The 26,968-nt window shown below is 37.3% G+C and overlaps 1 protein-coding gene across 1 annotated transcript in view; it reads right to left on the bottom strand.

Moving 5' to 3' along the window:
- The window catches only part of BCKDHB (branched chain keto acid dehydrogenase E1 subunit beta), a 101,520-nt gene extending 74,816 nt beyond the window's left edge, over positions 1-26,704 (bottom strand). The window contains exons 1-6 of the mRNA XM_056487759.1: positions 26,536-26,704; positions 24,094-24,171; positions 21,485-21,553; positions 5,463-5,596; positions 4,600-4,755; positions 540-648 (exon numbers count right to left, since the gene is read on the bottom strand). Coding sequence (XP_056343734.1) covers positions 540-648; positions 4,600-4,755; positions 5,463-5,596; positions 21,485-21,553; positions 24,094-24,171; positions 26,536-26,671 — 682 coding nt within the window. The 5' untranslated portion in view covers positions 26,672-26,704. The remainder of the gene's footprint in view (positions 1-539; positions 649-4,599; positions 4,756-5,462; positions 5,597-21,484; positions 21,554-24,093; positions 24,172-26,535) is intronic.
- Between the last annotated feature and the right edge of the window lie 264 nt (positions 26,705-26,968).

The raw sequence follows: 26,968 nt of genomic DNA, 5'->3' as shown, positions 1-26,968 counted from the left end.
AGCATGACTAAAAAAAAGTAATGGCAATCACATTTCCTTTTAAATAAGATTAAAATCTAAATGGGCAGATTTTGAAGATTTTTAGAAATTAAGCATTTCAAAGAAATTTTAACTTTGGGAAAACAGTGATGGTGGGGCTAATTCTTTTGGGAAAAAAAAACTGATCTGGAAACTTATTTTAGTATTTAGAGTTGCCACAAGAAAGCAGTTCAAATTCTGTCAAATTTATATCAGAATTTAATAGAGAATAATACCTCTTAGTTCTATTTCTTGTGTTAACCTTAGGCTGTAAAGCATTCCACTTCCAAAGCTAATTGAGCATAAATCAGACAGTAAATGTTCATTTATCTTTGCAGTCAAACTTCGAGGATTTATTCAGTTTTCACAATTCCTCTAAAAAACAAACTCACAGCATAGCTAGAGACCAAACAAGTTATGACTTCTACTGAAGTATTGTTTTAGCTGTGACTATCAATATATATGTGAAAAAACCCCAAATGTTGATGCTTTATTGGAAAATACAACATACAAATCTTTACCTGCAGCTCTGTAAAGTATTTTAGGTTCAAAGAATATACATGGATTCTTGTCCTCTATGCATGACAGCAGCAATCCTTTGGCTTGCAGAGGACTCCTGGGAATAACAACCTGTAAAAATATTTTTAAGTAGTTTATTTAAAATTGCAATTCTGCTAGAAACTTCTTCAATAATACTTAAACCTAAGCAATTATTTGCTTTTAATAAATCTACATACAGATTGAGCTGTTCTCACAAAGTGCATTAATATCAGTGCTACATTATTAAAACACACTCCAGATTTTGAATTTTACTTTGTTCATTGGTGAGGCTTTAATAGTTCCCCTCATGCAGTGATTTGAATATTAAGGTACTGTGCTCAGATAAGGTAGAACTAACATCTTAACAACAACATTTGAGGTAAAAGGAACAGAAGAATGTCAGATTAATATTAATAAGATTAATATACATATTAATCTTAGTATTTTATTAATGTTTATATATATTAAACTTAGTAAAATTCATGTAGATGTATAATCAAAAAATGCAGCTGAGTTATCCTTAGTGACTTGGGTAAAGATTCATCAGAGCAGACTTTAAAGGTATTCTGACTTAGTCCAGTAAGTTTTGAAGGCTACAAAAGGAAAGAGCTATTTAAAGATGATTTTCTTTGCATATGGTGGAAGCTTGAAATTTGTTCATTTTGGAAATAAGTAACCAATAAATACCTTAAACTATTATTAGGCAAAAAAACTAAGCAAGGCCTCCAGACGTAATCCAAATACTCAGAATTCATTTGCCAACAGAAGAGTTAACTTTGGATGATCTAAGAGAATTTCAATTATGAAAATTACCAAATTATCACAGTTTAAATGAAATGAAAATAGAACCCAAAAGCCGAATTCCATCAAATCAGAAGAACCAAATAGTTTCCATCCCAGAGACCTCAAAGAGCTGAAGTCTACCAGCAAACCACTTTCATAGCTGTGAAGTTAGAAGTCACATTAGTTCTAGCACTTGGTGAAAAAAAAAGTCCATTTTAACTACAGCCAAGGCTTCAAAATATATTTTGATAGTAATATCATTTATTTATATAAAAGTAATATAAAAGAGTGAAAACACAACCTAAATCTCCTTACGTGAAATTAACTCAAGAAGTGATTTTTCTAAACAAGGGAGAAGCAGTTTATCAATATTTCACCAAAGCATTTGGTAACAGACACATGGGAAACTACCCACGGATGTCACAGCTCCTTAGGAATGAATCATTTTTATGGCAGACTTTATCTACCTTATTCATTTACTATGTTTAGTCAGAACACGGTGATAAAAACTATTCCAAAGCTGGAAGCCACTACACTAGAAAGTATTAAACTAGAAAGACCCAGTTCACATTGAGATGACTGACAAAAACAAGCTAAAAAACACATACTGAAAGTCATATGTTTAAGGACTACATTTTCATCACAGATTTAGAACTCAGGAGTAGAAATTCAGATCTGAATTTATTACCTGCTCAAAAGATGACTAGCATACTATGCAGTGAAGTGCTAAAAAAAAGTAAAAACATAGCCAAGGAACTGTTAGTGCTATTGCAAAAATCACTGCTACACACTCAACTGGAATATTTAATGATTCTCTCAACCCTTTGAAAAGAAAATGAATGAAACAGATGTCAAAAGAGCTCCAGATATTGTTAACATTTTTTCTTTGATACTTTGATTTATTTAGTCTAACTAAACAAAGACTAAAGAGAGTACAAGTGTTTTCGGATATAAACGGGACGGTGAATGACATAAATTAAATATACAAGTTAGTAAAGAACAAATTTAGGCTGGAAATAAAAAAAAAAGAGCTTTGAACCATTAGCAAATATTCTTACAATGGAATGCAGAGAATCAATATTAATGTCTTCCATGTACACTCTCACAACAGTGGACAAAAGATACAACCATCCAGTAGTGTCCTCAAACCCCAACAAGCTTTGTCTAAGTACCAATGATCACAACACTTCCCCTGAATAAACAAAGCTGTACAAATTCCCTTGGCCTTGGGCAATTAAAACTGAACTTGCCACTTTAGAAAAAACACAAAATAAAAACCCAGAAACATTTCACAAGGTCTAATAAGAGGGTTGTTTTGAAAGCCACTCTTTCCAAAGATTAAACCCTACTCTTCTCAGCTTGTAAGACATCACCTTTCCTCCTATAATACAGAGAAAATATTCTTAGATTTGAGACATTCGAAAATGCATCTGAATGCCCAGTTCATTTTAACTTCTTTTTTAAGGGACAGGGTTATTCAAAAATACCCACAATCCTGAAACATTATGAACTGCATCAACAAACAGATTTGCAAAAAAAATTGAAGGAAGAACACTGTTTTCACAAAGCAATAATATTCAAAAGATAGAGTCTAAAACACTTCTCTGTGCACAAAAAACTAGTAGATTGTTCCATCAGTTCCACAAAATTAATGTGTCTTTACCTTTAACTGAGATGACAGATCTTAGCGGTAGCAAACCATTTTAGCATTTTACCCAAGGAAAAGTGAAAGAAAGTGAAAAACCAACACAAAGATCAGAGGTGGGAACAAAGAAATTATATCACCTGGAGCGACTAAATTTTGACTTACTAACATATTGATAAGTCTAATCATCAGCTTATGTATGAAGTTGGTATGAATTAAGAGTTTTAATCACCAGAGTGGACCACTGAATTTCATCCCTTGGTTTAGTATAAAAAAGTTTGAAACTGACCTACAAGATCAGCAGAAATTAGCTAGACTGGACTCAGTATTTTAATCCTCTAAGTTGTGTTTTGCTTTTATATAATAATTAACTACTTTAGTTTTTAAACAAGCTCTAGAAAACATTTGATTCAATAACCTGGCAAAAGACTTTGTAGATTAGTTTTGTCTATAATCAGGAACTACTTTCAAGTTCAGAAGAGGACCTCAAATACCATAAAGAATACCCAAAGACAAGAATGCATCCCATTCCTCCAATATAATGAAATAAAGTGTGAATAATACAAGGTTTTTTATTTATGAGAAGAACAAGTAGGAGAAATGGCAATGGCCTCCCTGTAAATGAGTAATATCTGAAGCTTAAGGACACCAAAATCAAACAGAGACAACAGTATAAACAGCAGATAAACAATGAACATGTGTCTTTAGAACACAAATACTGGTTCTGCTTAGATCTTCAACATTAATCCACCATGAGTCATTGCTCAGTGAACTGGATGCCAGCTAACATCCAGTTAGATGTTATATACAGAAGTACTTAACAGAATTACAAGTTCAGGGGCAAAAATTTATTCAGGAGAAAACAGTGCTCTCTTAATCTGAGATGACTAGATGCTGCCACTCCCTCTCCTCTAGTAAAGTTATCTGCCAAAGCACTAGGCAACTTCACTTCAAGGGATGCCACAGTCTCAGGCAGAGAGCTTGCCTAAAGCTCTCATTCAGAAATCACCCAGCAGTTGAGTTTGACAGGGACCTCCAGAGGGTCATCTGGTCCAATGCCCTTGACCAAGGGGAATCTTTCAAATCCAGTTGCCTGGAACCACCTGCAGACAATTTCTCAGTACCTCCAAAAATGGACACTCTGCAAACTCCCTGTACAATCTGTGCTGCTCAGGTTCAGACAGAACTTCTGGTGCTTCAGTTTGTTCCCACTGCCCACCACTGTCTTTCATATAAATTAATTCAATATTACACTTAAGATAGATGCAGAAATTAAAAAAATAGAAAGGAAAGTACTACTTATTAAGTGTTAGTTTTTAGGTTCTGTAATACACTGCACACAAAACTATGTAAAATGTACGTTTGTAGCGCAAAAAAACAGACAAATACAAAATGCTATGTCTGCTAAAGATAGCTTTAATAATAGCTATAAATTCTCAAACACTTAACACAGTTTAAGTTTTCTAAAGTTTTTAATTAGCATATTCAGATATTTTGTTGTGGATTGACATCTACTCTTCTTCCCCTGCATGCACCCAGACTAATTGCTAGCAAAGTTCATTATAAAAAAAAACCAAAAAAAATGTAATCTTTGTAATAAAGAGTTACTATACCTTTATTCCTGGACAGTGAGCAAAAAAGGCTTCTGGACTCTGAGAGTGATATAGTGCACCATGACCCACACAGCCCCAGGGTGCTCTGATGGTGAGGTTTCCACAATTGAACAGATCTCCAGAGCGGTAACGATATTTTGCTGCTTCATTAACAATCTGGGAAGATTTATAAATATATAAAAGTAACATTCAGTCCAATACCTCTAGTTATGCATCAAGACACTTTAATACATGTAATGTAACTCCATCATCTGTTCCATGCATGGGATTCAGAGGATGAAATTAGAAGCTAAGGAATACTGTACATCAGCGCAAAGATAAATATTTTTTAAGGCAAATAAATCAATAATTTATTGTGTTCAAGGTAGATGCCTAAGCCTCAGGGGTAGCCTTATAACCCAGTTGTTTCCTCATTCTATACTGCCAATCATGCCAGTCTGGATCTGTACGCGTCCTGTGGACACATGGCCAGCTGCAGCTGTACGCAGCAATGAGAGACTCTGTTCAGAAGACACAGGCTGTTGGATTTAAGGCTGCTGAAGCCAACACAGCTACAAAACCAAAAATTAAAACAAACAGACATTTGCCTCAAACCAGATCTTTAATTTCCATTATTTAATAGCCTACAAATTGGCCATGGTACAGTTTACTGTTTACAGTACAGTATTAGCACTGTTTGCAGTTTACGCCTGTTTACCTAAAGCATGCATAAATATTAGTAATACAGCTGTGGTTATATTTCCAAAAATTACATATTCAAACCAAGTACTAATGCTAATAGAAGAGTAATTTAAACAATTGTAAGATTAATTTAAACAACTGTAAGATTTATTTTAACTGCTCTCAAATTTATTAATACTAACCTGATCAAATGCTGGAAAAATGTAATCTGCAAATTGAATTTCTGCAATGGCTGTAGCACCTGTAACAGCAATTCCAATACCAAAGCCAACAATTCCTTGTTCACATAAAGGGGTGTTGAAAACTCTGTCTTTACCTGTATAAACAAAACAAACAACACAAAATTCTTTTAATACACCAGCTCTAAGTGGGAAATATTGTCCCAAAAATATTTTACTTATAAAAAAGTCACATGTAATTAAGCATATGGCTATTTAAATGGGCTTTTTTAGGTGTAGAAACAGTAACCATCCATTACAGGTACAGATACTTTAACTTGTAACAACTAAGAAGAAGAAAAGGAGAAACTAAATGAAAGCTAAGAACAGTTTCTGTAACTTACATTCTTAACATTTGAAGGAAAATGTCTTCTGACTTATCCACACTTAAACATGCATACCCCTCATGCTTATATGGGCGTAAATAATGCATACAAGCATTCTTAAAAGTTTACAATAAAGGTAAGTGTTGTTTCTTCCATTTTTTTTCCAGGCACTGACAAGTAACTGTCCCTACATAAAGGCAGACAGATGTCCAGGAGCACCTGTACAAAAGCACACTGCCTCTTGTCCACACCCCCCATCAGCAGTGCCCATTCTTACCACTCTTCTCTCCCAAGGTAAGGCCACACTTATATAATTTGCTTTGTCTTCAAGGAATTCCAAGCAGCTCCTGCTACAAACCCAAAACATTTGATTTCATTTCTTCCCTATGGGAGTGCAAAAGGTTATTTTAGTCCTGACATACTTCTGTGCCACAGTAATTTCAGATCCCAAATACTCATCAATCTAATAGATGGTTGCAGACAAAATTGTTCAGTTCATGAAATTAAAAACAAGAAGGAGCGGGAGGGAGATGAAAAACCACTACAATATCCTTTATAAGACATATTTACAATATTTGCCAGTAGTACTTTTCTGCCAAGGGAGTAAAGCAGAAAAATCTCAGTCTGCTATTAAATCTTCCCTTTACAACATTGGGTAGACAGTAGTTTCTGTAAGAATCCATCATGCATGAAAATGCCAAGACTTCAAATTGGGTGGAAAAAAACGTGCACAGCACACACCAGTGACTATGAAATAAATTAAACAGTAACAAAATAACCATGAAACAACCAACCAAAAAACCAGACTAAAATAGTAAGTGGGAAAGCTGTTACTAGGAGGACTTCTAATTTCAATATCTGCAAGATCAACTATAAAAAAGAAAGCTAACAAAAGTTTTCAAAAAGAGATGATTAGGGAAAAACCATTGTCCAAGGCTGTATTTGCAATATACTAATGGGAGGTATGTTTTACAAATCTTTACAGGACACATCTTTCATTTTCACACATCACCCAGCACACCACCCTCACCCCTTGTAGCCTCTCCATGTGCAGGTACTATGTATATAAATATGTAAATATGTTTCTGGCTCTCCCTCTGCTTTGCTTTTTTTTCCCCTCCACCAGGTGTATTCATTTAAAGCAAGTAAAAAAAGAAATGCCATCAAATGATACTACAATGTTGGTGGTGTCAGTGAGGCAGCACAAGCCAGCACGAAGTCCAAAAAGCTGTCACAATTGCTGGATACACCATGATTTCTCATACAAGACAGTGGAAACAAAGAGAATCCAAGATTATTTTTCCCCTAGAGGGACTCTTTACTGTGTAAATTGTTCTCATTTCTAAAGGAACTGTAACATAAGCTCCTATATTGCATTCTTTGGTGCACTCTTTCCACTGACAGACATCATGGCCAAAAAAAGAGGAAATTAACTTCCTGTGCAAATGTCAGCTGTTCCAGGCCTTACCACAACTGTGAAGGTGCAGAAGCTCTGTACCCGTGTCCATCTGAAACACCATAAATACTTGGCAAACACTTCCTTCCCTCCCTTTTCTTTATCTAGCATACCATGAATTAGCCATCTTGATTCCCTTCTCCTTCAGTGACACAATTTTAATTTAAAACAAATCTTATTTTAAAAAACTAAAATTTATTAACATTATGAAGAAATATGGCAATGTTGGTAATTTTCTTTCCTACTTTCTACTTTCCTGCTCCTAATAAGTCCATTGGCAAATCACTATTTTTCACTTCACTTGCTTACAGGATATTTTGATCTAAGACTTATAGCTTACCTAACCTTATTCTTTATTACTTTTTCAAAGTACACTGAAATAGCCTAATACACAGGTTCCATAAATAAATAATCCTCACACAAAAATTGAAATGCATCTGAACAATCCTGTAAAATGAGCTTTTAACTAATAGTTGACACAACTTGAAAATTAATTCTTTAATATCAATTTAGGGTGGTGAATTAATTTAAAAGCATGTTAGCTCCAACATACATGTAACTCTGTAATTCAAAATATAAAATATATCCTAATAAAACTGCTGAAATACTACTGAGATACTAAATGAGAGGCATCATGCTGCTATCAATGAAGTATGATGAAATAAATGAAGTGAAAATCAATAAAGCAAAAATGGAATGCAACAAGACAGCTGTAATGTGAGGAGTGTAAAGCAATTAACTTGGAATTTCAAGACTAAAGGCACAATTCTGAAATAATTCAATTCTGAAGGGAACTCAATGAATGAAATTTATTACTCAGGAATGGTTTGTTTGTAGCATTAAAATTATAATACTGACCTCCTAAAAGCACATCCTAAAGCACTACGTATTAGATTGGAAAACAACTTTGGGTAGAGCTTCAAAGGGTAGGGCTTTCTTTATAAAATCTAGCCCCTTACGGAAAAGGCAAATACATCGTTAGGATAAAACAAAACTATTCATTTCCCCAAACATTAAAAATTGTGTGGTGTTGCTTTAACCCTTATTTTTATGGATATGGTAGGAAAATCATTACTAAAACTAAAACAAAATATTTAAATATTTAGCATTTAAATGAATTAAGCCTATTTTATTTCACATTTTCTTATTTTTTCACCTTTTTTTCCAAATATGAAAAGGAAGTCCATTCTGATAAACAGCCATTTACATCACCCTCTGCAAACCAGCTGAGTCAGATTTCAGCTGAAAACCGACTGAAGCAGACAAATAACCCAGAGATACTTTATGTTTCCATATTTCATTTCCTTACCAACAAAGAACCACTTCCTAAAATGTGCTCTTCTATGATTTGCGTCAGCCACGCAGCCCAAAACAAACTAACACCAACTCAACGAGCAGACTCGTCAGTCCAGGTGAAAGCAGCACCTCTACATTTCCTGAAGCCAGGTGCGTCAGCCTCTGCAGGAAGGCATCACGCTGGTGTGCATTTCAATTAACCTGCCTGCCTTTATAAACATCCCTGCTTTCAGCCAGCTGAACAGGTCAGTGCCCTTTGCCAGATACTGAGGGAAGCAACACGGCAAACAGGAAGGCTTATATGAAAAAAAAAAAATTATTCTCCTTATGTCTCCATCCCAATAACTCAGGAGTAATACTAGATGCAAGTTAAGGAAGTGAAAAAAACACTCTAGAAGTCTTCCCTAAAATTATGAAGAAGAAACATTAACGAAAAAAGCAATACTCTGTTAATTTTTACTTAAATAAAAAAGGAGCGATATTTGTGATTTTTCAGAACAAAGAGTGCCCCACAAATGTTCAAATTACCACTGACCCTTTGTGTAAGAGACAACAGCTTTAAGGCAGTCTCACAGTCATCTTCTCATTCGCCAGGAATAAAGAGTTTCATAGCAACCTAACAGAACATGTTTACAGACATTTGTAGTCGATTATTGTGCATTAATGTTTTGGCTGCTTCATCTCTATTTGTTCCAAGCCATCAGGAAAAAAGTATTTCAGTTTTCAGTAACTGTAACGAGTCATGTTCCTGTCTTAATTTAACTTCAAAAAAGGAGATATTCAAACAATATTAAATCTCCTATAATGTTAACACACCACCCAATGTTCCAACTCTGAGTAATTTCATATCACTCTACACAAGTCCACCCTGGACCATTTGGGTGATTTAAGAAGTACTGCTGGTGATTCAGCCAAAGGAGAACTGTGCTTTTTTCTCAAGACACTTCTACATCATTGGTGTTAAAAAAATGCATATGGATCTTAAAAGATGTCAGTACTGAGTAGTATTAACAGTATACGTGGACAGCATTTTATTTGTCCCAATGATCTCACTGACTTCCATTTAAAGCATCCATTAGAAGTCAAATAGAAAAATCTAAGAAGTTAAAAATATTAGCAGTTCAACCAAAGTAGTCAGGCTGAACATGCAGAAAAGACTGGAAAGAAAAGGAAGCCCCAGCAGATGAGCTTCTTTGCTACCCACCAGGGACTTTGTGTAGAAAATTCAAGCAAGAATTACTGATTTCCAATCAGTCCTGCCTTTAAAGATCTTTTTTAACCATAAAATATCTAGGATTTTTCATAGATGTACTTCTACATCAGCCTACTAATTTTATTTCTTAACATAATTAACACAATCTGTTCAATATTTAAGCTTTCTTGGTTCCACCATCCCTTTTAAGCCCCATTTTACAACTGGTGACACTTGTAGTCTTCCATTTCTCTGATAGTATACAAGAGGGCAGGCCAAACAGCAAGTAAATGCTGTTTGGTAAATTTATACTCAGCTGTCTTAGAGCTCCTGGGTTAACAAGAAGTAGTTCTACTTAGTAGTTTTAATCATTTTGTTCTACCATTTTTCTACTGATAACCTAGTCACAGTTCTCCAGCTTTAAAAAAATAGACCCTGTTGCTCTACAGTGAATACCAGTGAATATACATAAACTTTACAGCTGAATATAGAAATTTCAAACATACTTGTCCAAAGCAGGGCTTCAGGTTCTTCGAGACAGAGGTGTTTTAACTCTGTCTTGAAACCTTGCACAGTAACATGCTGTGTTGCTTCAAAAGCTGCTTTTTCCAGAGCTATCCATGTTAAAATAGATTATTTCACCTAACTGATGAAAAGTGATTATACGAAATGAAAAGGATTTTGTAAGCAAGTAGCTTTTAATTTCTGAAGATGACTTTTCTACCCACTGTGCAAAGAATAACAACTTACAGAATTTAGCTATACTTCTCTTCTTCCCCAACCCTGTGTCCTGCAAAAGCCAAGAAGATTTGTGTATGCCCAAACATTCCTAACAGCCTTCAAGGACCCAGCCATGCCTCTGGCATAACTCAGCCAGCCCCAGGGCTGAGCAACCAGGTCTGTGTCAAATCTCCAGTCAAGCACAGCAAGTTGGGTCTGTTAATAGGAAAAATACATGTATCCACATACATTGTGGTCACACTGCCTATGCCCTCAAAACAATTTCAACATTTAGTTACCTTGAATTAAAAAGTCAATCAAATTTTGATTTTTTAACAACCAAGTACATGGCGTTCCCATTACATTTTCCATAAATATTCCAAAAAGTCACATTATGGCAGTAAGATTCAAAAGTTAGTAAAAAAAACATACTGCCGAAATCTGTGAGCAACTGACAACAGGGTCAGAAATGAGATTTGCATGCACTAAACTAAATTAGCTTCTTCCTATTCTGCTGCTGCAAAATCCACTATCATGCTCTATTCTGCAACAAAGAAGCTGACTTCTAGTTCTAGTTCTAGACAGAAGCTTTTAGACAGAAGTGTTAAAGACAAAATGACAGATAAGTGTTTCCTACTTTGTTTCACTTGTTCACAGGAGTCTTAATTATGCTTCATTTGGGAGGAAAAAAGAAAATCCAAAAAAAAAATGCATCCTTCTGAACCACTTGTCACCACTGTGTTGCCCAAAGTAAAGGACACCTGTTCTGCCTGGCAACTCCTAAGACTGGGAATTCTTCACAAGTTTATCATGTATGTCACTGACATAACCAACACTTCAGAAAAGCACTTCAAGTAATTTGGAAATTAGGAACAGCTAATTTTAAGTCTCCCTCAGTTACTAAATCATACATTTGAAGAAAAATGAATGTTTGAACTAGTAGTTCTAGCTCAAAGTGTTCTCAACAAGTCATTCTTTGACCCAAGACAATGTATTTTTCTTCTAAGAGCTTATTAGATCACAACTACACTTTCACCTCCTCTCCCCCAAGATTCCCTCAGGAGAAAAGCATGTTTATTGCATTTTCATTTAACTCTCACTCTCAAAGACTACAAATAATATCAGAGTCAGGAGAACTGCTGAAGTACAAAGAAAAGGTTACCATGGATAGGGAGTAATCTTCTCCATTACCTAGATATTCTTACAGTCTGCACAGTTACCAAATTTCAGGTTTGGAGGGAAAACTTTCTAGTAAAACTTAGTAAATTCTAAGCATTCACAGCATGAATATAACATTAAGAATGTACCTGTCAAGCTTACAGACTTTTGGATTAGAGGGGACCCAGAAAAACCCCATACACACCTCTGCCTTCCTAAAGCAAAGAGTAAAGATTTCATTTTTAGCCCTCTCCCCCAGTTCAGATTTCTTGTCATTTGTGACAAACTAGCAGCCACCGAAAGATAAACTGAAAATATTAAAATATATTATGTAATTCTCACCCTTTCTCAGAGAAGAACTGGAGGAGTTGGGGCAGGTTAATGCAAAGCTTTGGCTTTAGCTTTGAATGCTGGTAACCTTGCAAGCCCTTTAATCTTCCCACAATGGAATAGCAGCCAAGCAATAGTACGAACAGGGGGAAGAGCAGATTTTTTTTTCAGGTACTCAGTGTCAACAGAAAGAATGATGTAAAAAAGTAAACTAATTATATTAAAGAAAGAAATCCTCACTATGACAGTAGTCATATGCTGGAATAAGCTGTCCCAAGAAGTAGAAGCTCCTGCCTTGGACATGTTCAAACTCACCCAGACAAGACCACAGGCAACCTGAACTGGGTTTTTGGGTTTCAAACAGACGACTTTCAAGGTCATCTAAAAGAGATGACTTTCAAGGCCTTCTCCTTACAACCCTCTATGACTTATTAACAGTCCCAAGCTGGGCTACATGCTGACTGCCAAAACTTTTTATGCCTGTCCTTTTTATTACCTGTCCTGTTGATGGAAGCATTTAATGACATCAATAAAATTTCAGATTCCATACTCTAAGGAGAACATTTAAAAAGCAGCTCACATCTCAGTGGCAGATTTCCTCACCAGAATTTCTTTTTACTTTTCTAAGGGACTCTTAGAGGAAGAGGAGGTGAAAGAGTAGTTTTTGATCTAATAAGCTCTTGGAAGGAAAATGCATCATCTTAAGTAAGAGAATGACTTGTTGAGAACACTTTGACCTGGAACTGCTAGTTCAAATATTCATGCAGGCTGTCCACTCTACACTGAAATCCTCCTCATCATCTGGCTCATACACCCAGTTGCAGTCTAAATAAAAAAAGAGCAATGCCTAATTGGACAAAGTATTCAAACATTCCTCCAGCTATGATTAATAACATTCCTTTGTCAACTACAAAAAACTTTTGCTATGTGAGAAGCACACTTGCAGAAAAGCATAACTGACATATAATTTGACATGAGAAGCTATGCCAGATGACAGAGTGCTTACTTGCAAAAATATGCCCCAAAACTGACATCCACCAAATACTTATATGTGGGTATAGGTGGAGGACAACATACCACCTTAAATTACAAGGCTTAGGTCATTTCCATGCATTTTCACATTGTCTGCAGCATGACATGACATGACAGAGATCCAACAGGAAACACAGAACAGTTGTCAAAGCTAAGTATTGCAACCTGTTAGTGAAAACTCTGCTGTAATAAGCTGCACAGACCATCTGGATGACAAATCAAGGAGTAGTCAAAAATGTCAAACATAAGTCACCCTCTCTCACAATCCTCAGTATCAGTAGTGTAGATGTAGCTTACAGTAAATGTGAAAGCATGCTGGATCTACCTGGAATTGTGAAGCAAGTATTCTCAATACAAGAGCAAGGATTTCCTGCTGCTGTAGAAGTACTCAGGAGCAAAGAGCTCAATGATCAATAACCTGCAGTAATGAAAACCATCTTACAAATCTCACTAGTAACTATGCCTGTCCCTTTATAGTGCAAAGCATGTGCATGAGAAAAATTAATAAATTAGTCTAATATTTGGTGCTTCCATTTAAGTGTGAAAACCCTGTGCCAGGTTTTGAGGATTTAATGTTTCTGCAAATTAAAAAGAAAAGGGATATTTTATTATAAATGACTAGCATGTTATGCCAACCTGGTCATGAAGATGGCTGTGAATCAAGTCAAAGTAAGATTAACCTGCACCTCAAAGTACTTCTGCTGCAAATCTGCTTAGACAATTCCCAGACTTAGATATTAGTCTTGAATTTTTTTCACCCTTTTAAGCTTCAAGTAAATTACTTTCAAGAAAACTCTGAGAGTTTTATTCCCTGTAGTAAAGTCTGCAGCACCTTCTTAAGTTGAAATTACCATCCTCTTACTACCATTGAAATTACCACCCTCTTGCCACCAAACTCAGAGTTGAAAAAACAGCAGACATATTGAATTAACACCAGTTGATGTGTGGGATAAATAAACACACAAATGAAACAGAGAGAATCACAGGACTAACCAAAGAAATTGAGAATCACCTAATTGCACCTAGGGAATTGCAAAGGCATAAAGAGAGATGTCTAAAAGAATGTACACAAAATTTGCTTGCAGACCTGGTATTAACATAGACTGCAAAGACTAGTAATGTTCATCAATTCCATCTTGGGTCTCTATGTAACAAAGTTTCATCCTCCTTGACATGATATTACCAAAATATTGTTTCTACATGTATCACTGCAAGTATCTTCTTAAATGGAAAATTCCACTTTTATGAAGTTCAGCAGCACATACTTTTCTGCTCAGCAATGTATCTTGAAATAACTTTAAAATGTGAGAACAGCTTTCTTGAGCTCGGCACTGAGTATCAAGTTTTATATTACAAAATATGTTCCTTATCTTTCCCTCAAACAGGTTTACAACATAGGAAAAGAAACGTAATAAATATTAGTAAACCCCAAATAAATAAAATACAGTTTTCGCACCAGGCACATTATCAGAACGATTAAAAAAAAACAGAACTAAAATAAAAGCTATTTAGCTCTGGCAGAGACTGATTTATATCATTATCCCACATACACAAAAGGTATAAAAAGAGCATACCATATTTTACCAAGTTTTCAAATAACTTTTCTTCTTTAACTGTAAATCATCAGAAAAGAATTGGCTATTTAAGATGAAAATGAACAAAATGTACTATTGTGTAATGAGTCTGGAACACATTCTCCAGATGTTACAGTTCAAAGACATTTATATAAATCAGAACAAATCCAGGTCTTGCCAAACTGTTCTGGAAGAACCAGGCAAGCAAGTTGCAGAATTCTCCACTTAAATCTGTCCACGAAGAAATGACAATAACCAAATCCCAGGCTATTTAGGTTTCAGTCATTTTACACACAAGTAGTCATTTTGAATTCTAAATAAAATATTCCAGCCTTAGCTTACATCGATGACTTCAAAAATTCTGAACTCCTTCTTTCTACCACATACAGTGTTTCAGGAAGGACCAGGACCTATGCCAAAGAAGCACCATGTTTCTCCAGCAAGCCTGCAGTCTGCTTCTGAAGCAGCAAGATAACATTTTTCTATCTGCTTATACAGTAAAGCCCTAACACCTATGCTATTTTGGCTGAATTTTTCCTCCTCCTCATAATAGCATATGTTTATGTTCTAAAAGAATGTAAAAGATACCATCATGTAAAAGATACCATGATTATTGATTAAAAATTCCACATAAAAACCTTAGCACATCTTCCCACCAGTTGAATTAAGATCCAACTACTAATAGCTTTTGGCAGGTAAAACACAGTGTCTTAATATATAGCATTACAGCTCATCCAAACTGCATCCTTGTACTTCTTACCTTTACACTGCAACATTTGGCATCAGAAGAACAACCAGAAAAACCCTGAATCTCCACTGACAGATCTCTGCTCCCTTCCCAGTAACATTAAGTGTAGTTTACACAATAAAAAATGCCCTGAAATCACTAAGAAAATATTTACAATATAAACATTTTAAAATATTTGATGTATTTTGGAGGCAAACTATCAGAATTTTTTTAAAAACAACCCTATAGTATATCTACTTCTATCAGCTCAGCTTCAAAAGGTTCTCCCACCATTTCATGCTACTAAAAGGCATCAAGCCATTAAGCAGTTTTTGAAAGCTTAAACATCCAAACTTCAGCCAACAACTTTCACCAAACACCATAACAACATGGGGATAACTATCTTCTCACCCATGTTTTCCTCCATAGGCTTTTCACTTAAAACACAGAACTTGCTTTCAGGAGTTTTCTACAGCTAAAGCTCACAAAATAATATCATGCTCAAATAAATACTTACCTTCAAAAATTACTACTATTTTTTTTTTAAAAAAGCTGGTGTCCCTTGGGTATGGCTAGGTATAGCCACCTCCTGGCCAAATAAACAAACACTCCTGAATTAGTTTACTGGATTATAAATAAAGGATTAATTTACTGAGAATGAAGTTTTCCCTGAAAACTCACACAGGCGTTTACATGTTAGATATAAGGCCTACAGAACAGCAACCAGGGATTACAGAGGATCAGGAGTTGTAAATAAACATTATTGCTGCAAGACAAAGTAGCATTATCATGGGATGTAACAGGAGAGAGCTGTAAGCAACCAAGTTTCACTCAGTGAAACACAAGAGTAAAGTATCCAGTTTTGGATGCCCTATATCCTCCAGTTGCAGCAACCAGAGTACAGAGAAACTGACCAATAAAGAAAAGCTTCAAACCCTAACAGTAATCCTGCACTGGGACCATGTGTGTAGGGAAGCCAGAGAAACTTCACCACTGAAGGCTAAAAAGAGCCTTTGCCAGCTGATCCGTCTCAAAACATACCCTGTGCTTCAGAGAGAAAATTTTGTAAGGGAGACAGAAAGGAAAGGAAAACAAATATGGAAGTGATAAATAAAATCATTTTAAAAGCATCCAGCTGATTGCTAAAGTGGCTAGGTCATCCTGATATAAGGAACATAAGGATACTATTTTCTTTCACAGCTACAACTGTGGTTTCGTATGTAGTTCAGTCACTTGCTTTTGATGTGTTTGAAATTTGCCACAGGGGAAATTTCTGATTCAACTGGCTCTATTCTCACAGGATTCATTACAAGTGTTACCTCTTCTCCTGATCTTTCTTTTTTTCCTGTGATTTATCAATTTGCAAGAAAATATCCTGAACTGACTGAATAGACAGAAATTACTGTTTACAATCTGCTCCCTATCTATTTCACGCTTTTTTTAAAATACAGTTTGGAAGAAAATAATCCTAGCAACTATATTTACACTTCTAGCTGCATCAAAATAATAATAATAATAAAGCACAGGAAGGATTCCATATAAAACAATCCTATTATCTTGAAAATACTAGGGGAAAAAAGAGAATTAAATTTCAAGTTACTTGGGCATACTCCTTCCACTTTACATGACAAAACCATAAAATGAGTGAGAAAAAAAATGGAACTGCTTATTACACATTTAGTACTATCTGCATGTATTAATGTCTCTAGCACGTATGTAACTCAGAACTAGCTAAAATTAAATTATCTGAGACTGATTTTGTTTTATCCTGCATATGTATAGGAGTGATACAGTTGCTTTTACTGAGTTCCATTTTATTAAGCACCCACTCAGCAAAAAAAAAAACAATTAGTTGCTGCACAGCAGTAGATTAGAAAAAATCTGGGGACTAAGTCAGGCCACAAACTGACAGTCAACACTGCATTACTAAAAAAGGCAGCAAACATCACTCAAGAACAGCAATGTTACAAAGAAACCTTGGGAAAAGCACTTTGTTCTCATTGACTGTGTTTGAGGGTACCATAAGCTGCTGAGGGCAGTCCATCTCTGTGTGCACTGACAAACAAAAAGAGGGGAACAGCAATAACAAAGACCAAACAGAACAGATAAAAAATAAAAAGACATGAGTCAAAAATTCTCCAATCAGTGATGGGACATTAATCCAGGAAGGAAGAAACTTATCTTCCTCTTGTTCACCCTGCAAATCACACAGAGGATCCCAAACAGAAACAAATGAATCACATGAGCAAAAGACAAATTAATTCCTAAACATTTCAAAATAACAACTGCTGAAAAAAGTATTTCTGCTGTATCTCACAAATATCAGCTTCAGTATCTCAGTCAAATCTTTTTTACATACAAGATTTATTTACATACAATTCCTTAATTAAATGTTTTTAAACAAAATTCCTGGTAGCATGTTTAAAATTCATCTGAATGAAAGGTTGTATTTATTTCCTTAAAAAATCAATAAGCTTTCCTTCCCTTACTAGTACAGGCCTCTGGCTGTTTTGATACAACATAACACTACACTGGAAAAAAAAAAAAAAAGAAGCAGCTTTTATATTTAATGACCAATTTATTCTAAAAGCAAATTTAGTCTCTGTCTCTCCAGAGAGATTTTAGTAACTTTCTGGACAGCAACCAACATCTCTATAATATTAGTACTGAGTATTAACATATTAAATTCTTCCTGCTATAATATTAGATAATATTTAGACCTTGACCTCTATAAAATGCTTAAAAATGAATTATCAATTTGTATCAAAATAACTTACAGGCATAGACTGCCACCTAGTGATTTCAACTATGTACAAGGAAAAAGAAACTAAACGAAACAAAAATCAGCCTCTCTCCTCCAGGGCAGGAGAAAAAACCCCATTCATTCCTTCATATTTTATAACAATATATAGAAACAACTTCATATTATAATTACTTGCATCGCCTATTATAATTTGATGGCAAACTCAGAAGGGGGATGGGGAAAGAGTCAATAAGTATATGAATATTCCTCATAAGATTCATCAGGTTAGTTGGTTGTCATTTCCATCTGGAATTCCTCCTTATTTTCCATGGAGTCTAACCTTTTCATAAAACAAGTATTCCATTTAGAATTTATTTAATCTCTGAGACTGCAATGATAGGCAGACACACCCCTCAAAGCATTGTATTCTTTCAATTTTTGCACTTTCAGTCTTTCCTATTTCTCCTCAGCATTGTAACTGTATTTTCAGTACATCCTCCAGGCCATCTTTGCCATTCCCTCTTCAGCCACTGCCTGCTTTCTACTGAATTTCCCTATCAGTGAAGAAAGAAGCTGAGTTACTCATGTCCTCTTATCTGCCTTACAAAACTGGATTTCCATTCTGTAAACGAGTCCTAAATTCAGGACCTTATCTTCAGACTCTCTTTCTGCTCAAACTTGTATTTCAGATATTGTCTTTCATTTACTTATGGGCACCTCAGCAGCACCAAAGAATTTTTATTTCTCCTGTGTATTGGGTTTGTATGGCCAGGTTTTGATAGAAGGGGAAGGAGCTACAGGGACGGTTTCTGAACCTCCCCTATGTCCAACAGAGCCAATGCCAGTCAGCTTCAGGGCAGACCCACCTCTGGCAAGGATGAGCCCATCAGCAAGGTCAGTAATGCCTCTGTGATATTATATTTAAGAAGGAAACAAAAAAAAAAAAAAAGGTATGGCACAGATTGGTGCAGCCCATGGTGGGGTGGCTGTGCCCCTGCAGCCCATGATGGAGGTCTATGGGGGAGCAGAGATCCACCTGCAGCCCCTCAAGGAACCACATCAGAGCAGGTGGATGTCCAAAAAAAAAAAAAAAAAAAACAGTTGTAATCCCATGGGAAGCCCACACCGGAGCAGGCTCATGGCAGGACCTGAGGCCCTGTGGAGAGAGGAGCTCAGACTGGAGTAGCTTTGCTGGCAGAGTTTGTCATCCCATGTGGGACCCATGCTGGAGCAGCCTGTTCCTGAAAATCTGCACTTTGTGGAAAGTGCATACTGGAGAAGTTCATGAAGAATTGCAGACCAGGTGAAGGAGTCATACTGGAGAAGTTTATAGAGAACTGTCTCTCATGGGACTCCATGTAGCAGAAGGGAAAGCACTCCTCTCCATGAGGAAGAAGCAGTGGCAGAGACAAGTGATGAACTGACCATAACTCCAATTCTCTGTCTCCCTGTGCCACTGGGGGGGAGCAGGAGGCAGAGAATCAAGTTAAGCCCAGAAAGGAGGGAGGGGTAGAAGGAACATGTTTGGAAGATATTTATTACTTGTCATTATCCTACTCTGATTTTGATTGGTAATAAATTCAACCCATTTTTGCAAGTCAAGTCTGTTTTGCCCATGTCAGAAATCAGTTCACGATCTCTCTATATCCTTGTATCAACTCATGAGCCGCTAGTTACATTTTCTCTCCTGTGTCCACTTGAGGGGAGTGATAGAGCAGTTTTGGAGGGTACTGGCCTCCAGCCAGGTCAAACTACCACATCAAGTCAAGCCTTCTCCACCTCCTTCTCTCTCAATCACTATCAACACCTTCAGTTCACTTTTCATCTAGACCTAAACACCAGAATCTGAAAAAAAACTTTTTATAAACGTAGAAAAACAGCAAAAGGCTCTTCACATCTTTCCTTCTCTTCTAGCTGACACACTTTTTCTCTAGCAAGTATGATCTTATTGCAATGGTCTGAATGAATGTGAAGAGACAGCTTCCTACCTTGTTAATCTGATCTCACCAGTACTTTAACTACTTACCCATTTTACTTTATGATAACCTTAAATAAGAGTACTTCTTAGTACTTTCTCATAAAATCTATCCTCTTATTCACCCTGAAGAGGTCAGTATGCTTTTTGAGCAAATGGCAATACTAGTTCCATTAGTCCTTGTTCAATGTTCATATAAGTACTTCCCCAGTTCTCATCCCCTCTCAAGCTTTAATGGACTTCTTTCCAAATATTCTCAAAGTCATATCATAGCTTTCTGAAAAATCTCATTTAAAATCTTTGTTATTACACCCATTAAATAAACCTGACTCTAGCTAGGCTGCTGATGTGCTGTGACTACTGGTTATCATACTGATTAGCAGAGTGTAACCAGTCCTTTGCACTCCCTCAACAGACCCCCTGTGCTCTGTTCAGGGCAGTCAGGCTGTCTCAGAATCTTTGAAACTGGCACGTTGGAATACACTACCAATAAAATGCTATTACAAAGATTAAGTAACCTCTTTCCTTCATTCCAATATTATATGACTGCCTTACATAAAAAAAATAAAAATAAAAATAAAATAAATCAAATGACCCTCAAAGCACAACCCTAACAATACAATAACAAATAACAATATAAAGTTTGTCCCTTCTGTCTTTTAAACTGGAGATGTTCACTAAAACCCAAGAAGATTGCTTATGCAACCATCTGCTCCTGTTTATTATTTCCCAAACAACATCTTCTGCTGCCTATGTTTCCAGCAACTGGTTGCTGTCTCAGAGGCCTGGTTTTCATATGGAGTCTAGCACATACAGTCAACATATCACACCAGTCACAGAACTGTACCTCAGTCTCAACAAGCAGCACTAAAGATCATGACTAGCAGTAGTTCTATCCAAATTATTTGAACATTAACACGTGAACTAGAGAGCAAGAGAACATCCACACAATAATTGAAGCAGAGAAGCAAGACAACAAAATATGGTTGTGTTTCTGAAACTTCTTAGAAGTATAGTCTTTGTCCCCTCCCTGTTTTGGTTTACTCAAAAATAGACGGATCTTTGTTCTCCAAGATGGCTGTAACACATCTTTATTATCATTAAAAAAATTCAATCACTTGTTGCAAAAGATCCAAGCTATCTCTGTACCTTGAAGAAAGTAAGCTGCTGAAACTTAATATGTTATAACCTCTTCTTGTCTGTAATAGCACAGTGGGGGAGCAATGATTGCAGCAGGGGAGTAGCAATTGCCAAATTAAAAGCTGTATCATGTTACTGTCTCCACAACCAGCTTCCAGGACCTGAAAATGCTATACACTAATTAGCCTGCCATACATGAAACATTGATTTCATGGTTTTTTAGCATTCCAGTAACAGTACTTCTCACAGCAAAATGGGTAAAAAAAAGAGCAGAGCTGTTAATAAGAAACTGATGTCAGATTTATGAACTAACTTACCATACTTGTCTCGCAAGCCAACTGTACATCTGAAGACTCCACCAAAGGCCACGTCTTCACCAAATACAACTGAAAGTAAGAACAGCAGGGGAGGCTAACATTACTCCAATGATCTTACTTTTAAATTATCATGTTTCTTTATATGAGAACTAACAATAGTAACTCCTAACATTTCATTCCCCTTCAGGATTTATCTAGATCTAAATCTATGCATTTCTCATGCACAGCCTGACTATAATAAATGAAGAACCAAGGTTAATGAGAAATCAGAACACCAAAACAGCTGTCTCAAAACAGAATTCATGAAATGGGTTCTGTTAGGTTTTCATTAGCTATTTTTTGAAATATTCTATAATAACAGAGTGTCTAAAACTAAATTAGAAAAATTCCAAAAAGCAATTACATTTAGTCTCTAAAGAGTCCTTGAAATTAAGCCTTCTGCATCAACTGATAACCACTTGCACTCTTCATTCACAGGTTTCAATAAATATAGTGTTTTGAAAACCATCAAATTGAAGGATTTTTTTTTCAAAATATCAATCCAACATGAAATGTCAAGCCTTCTCCAAACATACTTGCCAGACCCTTGAAGAGTGACTTCAAAGGAACTCCTCCACAGAAAGATGACTATCTAAGCACTAGAACAGTTCTCAATATTTAACACTACAATTCTTGTAGTCAATAAAGTTTTATCACCAAAAGTATTTGCCTTTAAAACTTAGCTTCATATCAACTAATCTGTTTGGGATTTTTTCTTTCAATTTAGGAAATGGTTATGTCTAATTTTTCTTGAAACACTTTTGTTATCTGTTTCCCAGAAACAAGTATTGCCTATTTCAATTTTTTAAGCATGTAAGATGTGCAGCAATATCACCAATAGCTGCTTGCATGAACCAGGGTCAGTTCTGATTATTCCCCAATTCTTCAATATTCTCCATATCCTAAAGGACACAAAATTATAAGTTAACCTTCTTCCCTTTCAAATACTAATCTTAATTAAATAAATTTCTGATTAGAATCACTAAAAGGGATTAGTATACTTGTGCTAATCACATCAATGGCACCACTTAAAGAAAAATAACTTTTATAAAGATGTAAAATGAATGCACTCATGAAGTCTGTGATTGAACTATGTCCCTAGATCACTTCTCTAGTTTTTAACAATAATTTGGGTGGGATTTTATGTACTTAAAATCTTTGTAAGTCCTTTCTGTTAACATATGGCTCCTTACTTTTGAGCCAGCTGTCTTCTACAAAAAATATTCCCATTTAATGCTGGTATCCACAAAATTGAATCATTCAATTCAGCCACTGAAATATATTTTCCTGGAAAGATTCTAATTCTCATCCACACAAGCATGAGGAATTCCACACTTAAAAAACAATTGCTCAATTCCCATACAACTGAAAACATATGAAGAACGTGTTTCCTATTGCAAAAAATCCTAATTAATTCAGTAAGTGCAGTGATTCTGAGAACTCACGTCTGGACTGTAGAACTCCAACATGGTCTTGCAAAGGGCTTTACAAAGACTGAGCCCTGCAAAGCTGAGGAGCAAGACTGAAACCTTAGAGCAACTGGTTCTCTAAAGGTTCAAGATTATATATGAGTCTAGGTTCCTGCTGGACTAACGTTCTACTTGCTTTTATGTGGCTAATTCTACAGAAATGGTAATAAAATCTGTTCTTAGCCCTAATTTACCCTCAGTTGTCTAAGTTTAATCGAGGTGCATATAAAACAGCTGAGATTGAGAGGGAATGTATACAGGCATAGTACTGGACAGACAACATGGAATTTATCCCAACAGATTAGACAATTAGTCAGACTTTAGGTTGAGCAGTGACTCAAGCAGTGCCAAAAAGGGCTACTAACATACTAAAAAGAAAGCCCAAAATTACACAAGATGATGCAGCCTTTGCAGCTGTGTTCATGGCATGAAGCATCTCTCTCAGATATCTGGCCATCATCATGCCTTTGTTAGGACAACAGAAGCAAAAGACCTCCTGTTATGTATAAGAATTGAAAGTGGAGTGTATAGTTTTGTGCAATAGCTTAGGATAAGCCTTTTAAATCCTGATATAATGAAGTAGCATCTCCAAGTTATGAGCTATCCAGACCACAAAAGCCTAAAAATCTTACACTGCCTATGCACAACAATAAACAGAAATCAGTAAAGCTATAAATTAATTTTGGAGGGCAGGGAAGAAAGCAGAATGTACTGAGTGAAGAATATATGGTCTCTAAAAAAACACCAGTTTTAGGGAACAGAAAGTTTAAGAAATGTAAAAGTAATGTACTAGTGGGACTCAAGATGCCCTTGAGGACAGTTCTCATCAGTAATACTTTAGGCATGATAAATAATGTATCTTCTGTCCTCACTTTCAAGTGAAATACACAGAGCTAAAACAGAAGATACAACTGCATCTTAGACCATATACTCCATTAGTAATGTTAATGCAACACATTTTTAAGATTTGAGATCAAAGTGTAGAAATAACTTATTAGAAAACTTTTAAAGACTGTGAGAAATACATTAAATACTGTACATAGATAGGCAAACCAAAACATAATTTATATAAAGCAAAACATAGTAACAAGTATAAGGTACCTGCAGTTGGATCTTTGGCTAAAGCATTGTCCAAGGCACTTGTAATGGATTGGAAGAGATTCATCTTCTGAGTTTGCCCTGCACGAAAAAGTGATCATTGCACAATTAATTTGGTTCAAAACACAAAGTACATTAGAAAACACTGGTGCAAACATATCTAAAAACTCAACCATCAAAAACAAGATCCCTGTTAGGAATATCCAAGATTCATTTGCTGAACAAAATCATGGGATAGATGGGATTGAGCACTGTATACTTGGCCTTCCCAAGGACTATAATTCTACTTCCATATTTTTTCAAAAAACTATGCTCTTGCATGGAGCTAATGCAGCTTTGCAATGCTCAGTCAAGCACTGGGAACAATGCCTTCCTTTTCAAAGGAAGAAATCAACATATTATTGAGTACTGGGATCCCCTCCCCAGCTAAAGCTTACCTTCTCATTCTTTAATCACATTTTCTTAAGCACCAACCTGTGCCATTTAAAGACACCTATTATCAGAAATTTTCTAGATCACTGGCCTGTTCCCTGCACTGCAGTTAGTGTCTGAAGCATCAAATCCATACTTCAAAGAAAGAAATTTGGTGCTGAAGTAGAGCAAGCTGTTTAGTTTAAACCAAGGCTACCAGAGTGCCCTTCTTCATTCCAGCACTGCAAGGAAAAACAAGGAGGCTTGAAAGCAAAGATGGACCAAAACAAGAGCCTAGCCCTCACTACTGTGACCAATTCAGATTCTCCAAGCAAATAAAATAATTCTTAAAAGAAAACAAGTAAGAAATCGCTTGGCTGACATTTGGTAGCTTTTTAACTGGCAAAATCTCATAAGTCATGATGACTAGAAGCCACTGTCCAGGAGAATCTACCAACACAGTGTATAAAATTAAATAAATAAATCAGATGATTAGCTGAAGATCCCACACAAATGTAAGAGGTGTTAGAATTCAGAAAGGAGAAGCACATTCTTTTTCCAGTAGTAACAGTACCTCTCAACAAATGTTCAACTTCCCTTTCTTCTAAATCGTTAACTAATGTTAGTATTTTTTGTTAAAGACTAGTGTCATGTCACACCTGAGCAGCTGCATTCCTCCACATTACTATGCTTGGTAACTTCACTTGTTATACGTTACATTGCCCTTTAAGGAGAGGAAAATGTGAAAAAAAAATGTTATGGGAACCACTCAAGTGATACAAAAGCCCTAATGAACAAAATTTACAAATTCAGGAGAAGAAAAGCAAGGGAAAGCAGCTGTTTTTTTCCCTAGCCACCCACATTAGTACTTAGATTATCTTTTCTACAAGATATCATCCTTTCACTATTTGATATAAATAACTGGCTATTACTTAAGCTACTGTCAGAAACTCACGATAACAGTTCTAACCTGCTTCTCTTGCTTATAGCACAAGCCTTTGTATCAGCCCCACAGAGGAAAAGGGGAATTGTGCCTTATAGATCAGCAATATCAGGATCAATATTGCCGTAATTTTATTTCACTTCCACTATTTTCCACAGAATGTTAAAGACTCCTGTAACTCACAGGGAATTAGTTTTCTACTAATTTATGGCAATAACTGGCATGACACTTCAGAGCTTCTTCACACGCTCCCAAGCAGGGACCTGCCGTACGCAAGCTTCACCACGTGGCACCTTGGATGCCTGTACATCTTTATCACCAACAGAAACGTAGAAAAAACTGTTTCTGTTGGTCATGATCAAGACGCAACACCAAGGTATCCAAACAAGTAACAAGTTTTCAAGGGGATAGTGAGGCTCATGTGATAGAAACAACTGTTCTGGAGCTGGCAGGCTTTGCAGAGATGCATCTCAGAAATAAAAGCCAAACGCCATGCACTGTTCATTCCCAAGTTATCTGTGTTTACTCTCAACCATGTGACCACGTGGATGACCTCGAATCTTTCAGCGGACAGCAGTCTTTATTCATCACAGGTTTATTCTCACACTCATGACCTAAGCATGCAATACAAAAACCAGGGTAGATGTCACGCCAGTAAGTTACTGCCAGAAGCTTTTGGTACAGGACAGGGGCCAAGGATGGCCTTGCAGCCCTGAGCACACGATGGGCCCATCTAGCGCAGGTCTGGCTCTGACAGCCCAAAACGCTTCACCACCCCACTGGGAGGGGGCCTGAAGCACGCCCGGCCCCTCCATCGGCCCACAGGGACCTTCCCACCCACAGCCTGGGATTCCTGCGGAAAACCCGGGTGGAAGTGCCGAGGACACAGCGGGGTCACGCGGCCGTGCGGATGCCTCCACCGCCCGGGGCCCGACCCGCAGCGCCGCACCGGGCTCTGCCTGCCTCCCTCCCATCCCGGACGGGGCCGCTGGCGGCCTCCCCAAGAAGGCGCGGGCGACAGGGCGGAATCGGCGGCAGAGCGAGGTTGAGGCCGGCCCGCGGGGTGGACCCGCGCCCAGCCGAGCTCTCACCGTACTCGCTGGGCGCCGGGTCCGGCTGGAAAGCGAAGTGCGCGGCGGCCCGGCGGGGCGCGCCCGGCAGCGGGGCCAGGCGGCCCCAGAGCCCGGCGGGCAGCGCCGCACGCAGCGCCCGCCCCGCCGCCGCCATCGCCGCGATGCCGGCCCTCCGCCGCCGGCGGGTTCTAAAGAGGCGGGGTCCCGGGCCGGCCTCCCATTGGCCAGCGCCGCCGCCGCACGGGCCAATCAGCGGCGGCGCCGGGGTGGGTGGAGGAGCGGGAGGGAGTTTTGGTGCGCGTGCGCGCGGCACGCGACAGCCGTGTGGGCACTCTGAGGGCGGGAGCGCCGTGATCCCCTGCGCCCTCACAGCCACGGGGACAGCGAGGGCTACAGTCATGGAGATAGCCGCAGGTGCAGTCTTAGATACGCCCACAAGCCATGGCCGCAG

This window comes from Oenanthe melanoleuca, chromosome 3, assembly GCF_029582105.1.
Source record: "Oenanthe melanoleuca isolate GR-GAL-2019-014 chromosome 3, OMel1.0, whole genome shotgun sequence".
NCBI classification, from domain to species: domain Eukaryota; kingdom Metazoa; phylum Chordata; class Aves; order Passeriformes; family Muscicapidae; genus Oenanthe; species Oenanthe melanoleuca.
The sequence above is the reverse complement of the archived record's forward strand: the minus strand, read 5'-3'. Positions and strand labels throughout refer to the sequence as shown.